Genomic DNA, 9,010 nt, shown 5'->3' on the forward strand with positions numbered 1-9,010 from the left:
GTATCAAAACCTTTTTGTTTCTTTGAATTATTTTGTGTATTATAAAGTGTTTTGAATTTCTATGCTAAAGTGTATATTGGATTATAATTGCTTATATCAGGCCCACATTGTGTGATTATTTATGCGACGCCCTCGAACTATTAAGATTGACCCCGTAGAATCAGATGTTTTTGAAATGTATAACCGCATGGTAGTATCCCCCAACCATTTATCCCAGAAAAACCAGCGTGTCTATCTATAATTTAGTAAGTAATCTTCCGATCCCAAATCTGTGTCACCCAGTACCAGATCCCTTAATTTATTGTGTATCAAAGCTGTGTCTTCCAGAACCAGCCCCCAGTCCTCCCGTTACTTTAATTGAACCCTTGGCCCCTCAGGAAAGGCAGTCTAGCGCAATATTTTGAATTGTTTGATAAGTGTATTGAATTAGGTTAAGTTGAACTGTGGGTTACAATAAAACTCCATTATCAATGCATTGATTGTATTTTCTCTATCCATTTACACTTGGTACCCAAACGGCAACTCGGGCAATCCGAACCTCAAATAAATGTGATGTACACGACGCCAAAGAAAGCCTAAAAACTCTCTTTGCATTTATTGACGTGAGATCCTCTATTAAAGCCTTAAACTTAAAACCCCATCGTTTGTAATTGTACCCGGTTTCTGCCACGAAAACGGAAGCGTCGTTATATCTGGCGCAGTCGGCCGGATTGCTCCTTGAAGTAGTTGTCAATACCAAGTGTGAATAGTTGAGAGTATGTCCCGTGTATAATATAATGGCGTGGAGTCAAATTAGTGGTAAAAACCAGTCCTCCTCATCGGAAGATGAGCCTAGTAAGGGGAATCCCCGTCAGACCAAACCCAAATCAGTGCCGCGAAACTTAGCGAATCAGTTTGCGCAATTAAATTTATCCGATACGCGAAGACACGTCGCATCCCAACAACCAAATCTATATCCCCAACCAAGAAGGGTAAACCAATTACGTAGCGACATGAATCCGTTAGGCGCTTGCTTGGGGGATATAGCGACCAGTAGTCCGGTGGGAATACCGGGGACAAATCAGACCTTTCCCGGAGGAAGCTTTTGGAACGATTTCTTTACACCGGGTAGACCCAGCAATATACAGAACGTCAAGCCACTCCTAAAGAAAACAGGGGATGTCAAACCAACTGTTCCACCCGTAGCTGCAGGTAGTAATGTACCGTGGCATCCCTATCAACCAAGCGGTATCCAGCAGTTCTATTCCACTCCGGTGTTTCATGACCCTTACCTACAGTACAGGCAAGGAGTGCAGCCCCAAATGATCGCGGTATATCACCCAAGCCCTCCAGTAAACTATACCCCATACAGCCAATCGAGTGTAGGTTATCAGCCGCCCATCTACCCTCCTCCAACATTTTTCGGGGGAACCACTCCGACTTATCATCAGCAAATACCCGGAATGGTACATACACAACAACCTCCTGGCAACAGCCGACCATGTCATATACCCAAGCTCAACCAGGACCCTCGGTTGTAACACTACCAATTACTACTCAGCCTTTAAAAGTCCCACCTATCAGGTTCCGAGGGGAGGAGAATGAAAATCCCGCAGACTTTAAAGACACAGTGAAAGAATACCAAGCGGTCTCCAGAATGTCCAACGCGGACCTTCTTCTGATCTTACCGTTGATGCTAGAAGATCAAGCCAAGATTTGGTATCGATAAAACGCACCTCTCATTCTCTCATGGGCGGATTTTGAGGTCATGTTCGACAGACAGTACCTCGACGCTTCTTACAACGAAAAGATTCTGGACAAGATCGACGAAGCCAGACAAGAAAGAGGCGAGTCGCCCGAAGATTATCTGAGGAAAATGATTAAATTGCATCAAAGCCTGGATGTGGGGGAAAGGCCGAAGGAAAAAACAATGGTGCGTCAAATTCAGAAGGGGCTTCAGCCTGGATGTCTGTGGTTTCCTACACCTTCCGAAAATCGCGATCATCAGAGAATTGCAGGCAGAACTTCCACGAGTAATGATCGCATTGAAGGCCATAAACCAACGGCAAGAAGAGGATCGACATGCGGAGGCAGTCAGGAATGTCCGGTTCAACCTGCCCTCAACAAAGACCACAGGACAGTGTTTCAGATGCGGATCCACGGCTCACATCATTAGAGACTGTCCGCGGGAGGAACGAGTTGTAAGGGATTCTTCGAGCGTAGGAATGGTGAGGAAATATCGACACCAAAATTCCAGAAGGGGCTCCCAGAACCCGATGGAGAGAAACTGGAACGGCAACAAGCGGGACACTGCGGAGGCCTCCAAGAACCCCCAGCAGGACGCTTCCACCATGGTCCGAGGCAGGGAAAGGTCCGTGATTGCAACAAAGATAATCACCGGAGGAAAACCTGGGAAAGGAACACCGTATATCCGAATGCTGTGGGAAGGACAATGGGGGAGAGCCATGTTGGACTCCGGAGCTGAGTATTCCTTTATAAATAAGCAGACGTTTGTAAATGATTTTCCAAGTTTTGACATAGACTCACTGCCAAAGAGGACCGCCCAGCTTGCCACCAATACCGTCCGGGTACCGAAGTATGGGCCGGTAGAAACAAAGATGCAACTCCAGGCGGAAACTGGGCCAGAAGTTAAATTCCCGTTCTTCCTCCTAGACAATTTGGCATGGGATATAGTTCTCGGAACGGACTGGTTAAGAGAGATGAGGGCCTCGATGGATTTCAACCGCAGACACCTTACCATATGTCACCAAGGATACAATTGGTCATTCCCATTTAGTGACGGTGGTGAACAGGAAGATGAGGATCAACCACCCGAACCCGTGCAACTACCAAAGGATTTGCCCATTTCTGAGCAACAAAAGACTGAACTAACTAATTTAGTATCCCAATTTCCGAAGGTATTTAGCGATCAGCCTGGGACGACGAAGGCGTTCCATCACCAAATAGACACCGGAGATACGCCACCGATAGCAGTAAAGTTGCCCAGGACTTCAGAAGCCGAATAAAGGGACATAGAAGAACACGTGCAATCAATGTTACAGCATGGAATAATTCGACCCTCAAACAGCCCCTGGACTTCCCCAGTTAAAATATTTGGAGCTTCCATTGTCGAACTTTCTTTAGCAAAATATTTCGGCTTTATTCAGTAATTAAACTCACGACCACATGAAATTTAAAAATAAAGATTCCAATTTCGGTGTCTAGATGGCGCTAAAAGACGACGAAAATATCCAAATTCGAATTTGACCGTTAAGGGGCTAAATTTAAATTTCGCGCGGTCAACTGACCGGAAATGATCTGAGGTATCCTTGCGCCGACTGTACTATCATGGACATTAGTATATCTAAAGGGACGGGTTATGCCTGTAGCTTCCACAGCGCTATGAGCTAGGTTCCACCATGGCCTGCATTCGGGGGTGGGAGGGAGAACATGTTTTGTAACGCCAAGGCCATTTATTAGAGAATCAAAATGGCAGCTGGCCGGCTGAGTTTGCTATGCTGTTAATAGATAAAGTTTAGGATTTTCGGCGATTATATATGAGTTATTAATGAAAGTTTGTTTATAATTATTGTACTGTACTGTATAAAATATTATATAATATCTAATTATGGGCAGGAAAATGTGTATGTATTCTTTATGTTGTAACAGCGAGAATTGCACTAAGCCTAGGCCTGAAAGTCACATTCGGTATTTTCCGTTTCCTCGACCAAAAAAAGACATGGAAAAATGTAAAAGGTGGATTGCGGCTTGTTCTACATTTGATGACTGTTTACATTTATCAAAGTTCAAAAACTCTACGTTTTATATTTGTTCTTAACATTTTGTTAACGAGGGTGGGCCTTCTACTGAAAACCCAGATCCAATCCCTTTTAAGGAAAATCTCGATACTCTACAGCTAATGGTAAGTACTTTTTCAGATTACATTCTATCACTTTATTCATATTTTATATTATTAGTATCAAAATGTGGATCTGACAACTGTGATTGATTCATCTATTGAGATTGATAACTCTGTACCAATATGCAGTACACCAGCCAAAGGAAAGGGAATGATATAAAGTGATGACTTTTTGAACTCTGTAAATATTTCCAACGTAACTCAAGAAATTGGCGACCGTGTTGAGGCTTCAAGGGATGACTATTTGAAATCAATATTTGAAGAGAAAAGTTGTAATAGTGTGATAGTGAAACAGGAAAACATAGAAGAAAGTGCTGTGATAACTTCACCAGAAATAGAAGTACCATATTTAGATTATATTCAGTCTCTTTCACGAGAAAGAATGCCCACTGGATGGGTTGTAGGAAATATTGGTGATGCTATGGTGTTTTCCAAAATGAATGTTGAAAGACGGAAATCTTTTGCGATTAAAAATGGCTCTTCTCGTGGAATTCTGAGAGTGCATGGAAAAAACGTGGAAGAAAATCCCTTATCAAGCAGCTGCTTCCAGAAACACATGATGTAGACACGCTGTTTGTTTTGCTGGAAAAAATAGATTCCTTGGAGCTTTGTACCGGAATTTTTGAAACTCATCTTGTCGATCAGTTTGATAGTAAAGTTAATATGAAAGGCGTGAAAAATATCTTCACTAATGCGATACATGCCCATAATTGTCAAAAAGTTCTTCAAACCCACAAGTTTTTTAACGGAAAGAGTATTTCAGCCACATATTTATGTCCAAATTGTACGAAATATAGACGAGTACTGATTAGAGGCAAAATACGAAGTAAGAAAGTCAGCGGTGAAAAAAGAATCAGTTACATGTCGAGAGCCCAACTGGTACAAAAGTTAAAAGAAGAGACACCGATTAAACTAAAATTGAAAAGGTAAATTAAATCTGTCAGGAACCAATTGCATTTACAATTGAAGAAACATGGTCAAATTTTAGAGAATAAAGATTCAGAATTTTTTGCCAAGTTGCTTGAAAAGCATAAAATGACCATTCCTAAAAACACCTTTAAAAGGTTATTCGTGGAGCAACAAATAGCGGCATTACAAGCCAAAAATATACGTCTTAGAAGGTGGCACCCCAAAATTTTGCAATGGTGCATATACTTATATCGTAAGTCACCCGCAGCATATCGCTCTATAGTATCATCGGGTGTCATTGAACTTCCTTCTAAGAAGACATTGTATAACCATTCGTCTCACATCGGATTGAAATCTGGTTTTAATACCGAATCATTCCAAAAAGCAAAGCGGATGTTAGATAAAGCATGCCCCGAAGAGCACCAGCGTTATGTAGCTTTGACTCTGGTTGAAATGCAGGTTAAAGAAGATATAATCTACAAAGGGCATACTGGAGAATTAGTTGGTTTCACCAATCTAGATGAAGTAGGGAAACCAATTATTAAAAATGAAATTTGAAACCAGCGAATCAGAAATCCCAGAAGTAGCAACCCATGTCTTACAATTAATGATACGCAGCGTGACAGGAAAATTTAAATTTCCTATTTCATATTTTCCATGCAAAAATATGGATAGTGACAATTTGCATACTATTATATCAGAAGCTATTAGTAAATTGGAATTCCATGGTATTAAAGTAATAAGTGTAATTGCTGATGGTGCAAGTACCAACCGAAAAGTGTTCAAAAATTTTGTGGGAGATGATAACGATGGTTACAAGTGGAAAAATATCTATGCCCAAGATGAAGACAGATGGATTTATTTCATCTGTGATCCACCCCATCTAATGAAAACCGCAAGAAATGCTTTTTCTAACAGCAAATGGCATTCTTAAACCAAAGAGTTATATCGTAATGGTGAAGATATTGCATGGGCGATAATTGTCAAACTATATGAAAATGACTGTGCAAGGGAAACATTGAAACTTCTTCCCAAGTTAACCAGGGCCCATGTATATTTAGACAGTTTCTCTAAAATGAGAGTACGACTTGCTTCGCAAGTATTATCAAACACCTGTGCTGATGCCATTGAGCACGAATATGGTGATAAATATCCCGAAACAGTGAAATTTATACGATTAATGAACCTAAAAACCAGTTTGTTGAAAAGAAATGATGTTTTAGAGCCATTCAAGGTTCCAAGTGACCCGAATTTTTGATAGACCATATCTTAGCAGCCGTTTGACGTAGCCGGATGAAAATGGCACTTTCTAAATATGAATCAACCCTTGTGAATCCAAATATGCAGGTTTCAGGGGCGTAACATCATTATTTAAAAAGTTGTCAAAAACGATATTTGGCGTTTCTGGCGGATATGGAAATGCTACACGTGAATCAAGACATAGGTAGGAAAGATATTAGTAAAATATTAAAAATAAAATTGGTTTCAACTAGCTATCATTCATAGTTTTTGAGATAATCGCAAATAAGTGCCAAAATCCCAACGGCCGAAGACTTATTTAACAGAGTGTACCTATTTTCTATTAAAGTTAACTATCTCGACATTTTTTATAATAAAGGTAAGTAAAATTACCAAGATAAAAGTATAAAAATTACAAAAAACTATAAAGCAATTTTGATTAAGACAAATAACAATCTGAAATTTAAAAAAAAATATTATTTATTTTTGTCTATAGTAATTTCATTTTGTTCATAATATGAGTTAAATATAATCGTACCTGTAACCTTATTTCAGTGGCTCGAAAGAGATTTTGTGAAATATTTCAAGGGCTGGGAAATGGAAATTGCAAATCGACCAGGAAATTACAAGGCAAAAGAGCGTCAAAGGATGATTATAAGCCACCAGACAATGGAAGGTCTGATTATGACAGGTAGCGTGTAAACGCAACTTACTGGCAATTCTAAAGCTTTGAAATATAGCTAATACTTATTTATTTACTATAGCGCAATCTGTGCCAGAAATTGTGCGATTTCTGTTATCCAAGGATGCAAAATTCGTAATGACCTATAATTTATCCCAAGATATGCTGGAACAAGAATTATGGAAACATAGGGGTGCTTGCGGAGGAAACACCAACCCAGATATAACGCACTATGCGAAAAATGTAGACCGATTTATAGAATTAGAAAATGAAATATTGGCACCTACACAGGGTAACACTTTAGTGTGTTAAAAATAACTGTTATGTTACTTTTACCAAATACTTTGAATTAAACAACGAAGCACAAATTAAATGATTTATAAATGAATTTATATTTTTGTATTTATTTAAATCACGGGTAATCAACATTTTAGGAACTTAAATCATTATCAACTTGAAAGATTTTTGGCATTTATTACAATTGTTAATACTATTGAAAACCAACATTAGGTTATTTAGCTTATTTTTTTATTTGATCTTTGCTTGTTTTATCATATTCTTTTAAGCCTTTCCTTAAGGCAGGGTCTGCCTTTTGCCTTTTCTTTAATTTAACAAAATGTTTGGCTCTTAAATATAGCATTAATCCCTTGCCTCGGACTTTAAGGAAACTCTCAACAATTTTTTTTAATAGGCTTAAGATCATTAAATATATTTTGTCATTTCTTTTGAATTAAATCATTTTCATAAAGACTTTGACTTGCCCGCTTTTTCCTATCAGAATTATGATCTAGTAGATTGATACCCTGTCTAGCATTGTATAATAAATTTACTGATTCATCCATTTCTTTAAAAAAATCATACGTAGGTCTTTTTACATAAAGTAACCCTCCTCGATTAGTTTTTGTAACCCATGCAGTTATTGTTAAGTCTGAAAATTCTTTGTTCAGATAATTGCTAACTTCGTCATAGGAACCCTTAAGAGCTAAATATTCTCGGTATATGTAATTCTTTCCGCAATTTAAAACAGATCTTACAGTTGCCCCAGCAACATAATATAAAATTTCTTGGGTCTTTAAATCCCTTGTACACGTAGAAATTGATTGAGTTATTACTCCCTGACTAGATTCATTATTGGTAATACTGATGCCCATTTCATTTTGAGCGATATGTATTTGTACTCCAATTAGGACGGACCTGACAAATTCAGCAGCACAAGATCTTTTTAGAAACGGTGAAAAGCAAGAAAACATCTGAAATCACAATTTAATCGTTACCTAACTTAAATTTTATTGCTAGAAATGATTTACTGGTGGGGCTGCTGAAGATAAATATGCAACAGCTTCTTGTAAGAAGTAATTATTCGATTGAACCCGTTGAGCTTGTGACCAGAAATTCTTGGCAGATTTTACTTCTCTAAACTCATTGAAAATAGTCTGATAGGCTTGGTCCCAAAAATGGGCTCTACCTTTTTTCCCAACATCAATTAACTCGTTCAAAACTAAAATCAAATCTACATTTGGCGTTCCAAGCAAATCAGAAAATTTTACAAAACTGCCGTTTAAAATTTCCACAAAATGATCTTCATCAAATGCTATAAAAACGGTTTAAAGAATGCTTTTAATTTATCAAAACTAGTGCAAAATTAAACAACGGCACGGAACCTACTTAATAGACTAGTCGGCTTTGGTTTGACTCTTTTCTTCTGCATATTTTGTTCATTTATCACAGGTGCTATTAGTGGTTCAATAGAGTCAAAATTAGAATTTTTAACTTGAAGTTGAGTTGAAATATCCAGATCTATATATTTTTCTATTAAAATATCACAATTTACTGGTTCTGAATCTGCCACACCATAAAAATTTGGCCCTCTGTAATCAGGCACATATTTCCTAAAAAACCAAACAAATTAGCAAAGGCTCAAGTAGGAAACACTAATATGATAATTTTATTTTATATTTCAATAAAAAAAATTCAGAAATTAAATAACTAAACAAGAATTGACACACCTTTCAGAATAGAAATGGTTTTGGTGCTGTTCATTTCACTGTTGGCAAATTTATAGCATTTACGCGAGCCATCTTAAAGGGAATAGAACCTCCAACGCGTTCTTTATGGAAGACCCCATCAATTTCCTTTATTCCCTTCACAATCAACGATTATCAGCGCCACAAGTGTGAAAAGCCATGGGAGGCAGCGGAAAATATTGGAACCCTCGGAGGGCGACAGAAATACCAGAGGTTATATTCCCTTTAAATTTCGTTGAATGACCTTGATATCACCAA

At 38.2% G+C, this 9,010-nt stretch overlaps 1 protein-coding gene across 1 annotated transcript; it reads left to right on the top strand.

Annotated features, from left to right (window-relative positions):
* Positions 1-228: 228 nt before the first annotated feature.
* Positions 229-7,040, top strand: LOC149946468 (uncharacterized). The gene is made up of 3 exons (XM_090170773.1): positions 229-245; positions 6,602-6,737; positions 6,811-7,040. The coding sequence occupies exons 2-3, from the start codon at positions 6,644-6,646 to the stop codon at positions 7,038-7,040; spliced, it is 324 nt and encodes a 107-aa protein (XP_090026899.1). The 5' UTR covers positions 229-245; positions 6,602-6,643.
* The last annotated feature ends 1,970 nt before the right edge of the window (positions 7,041-9,010 follow it).

Source organism: Leiobunum rupestre, chromosome 4, assembly GCF_980474605.1.
Source record: "Leiobunum rupestre chromosome 4, qqLeiRupe1.1.hap1, whole genome shotgun sequence".
Lineage (NCBI taxonomy): Eukaryota > Metazoa > Arthropoda > Arachnida > Opiliones > Sclerosomatidae > Leiobunum > Leiobunum rupestre.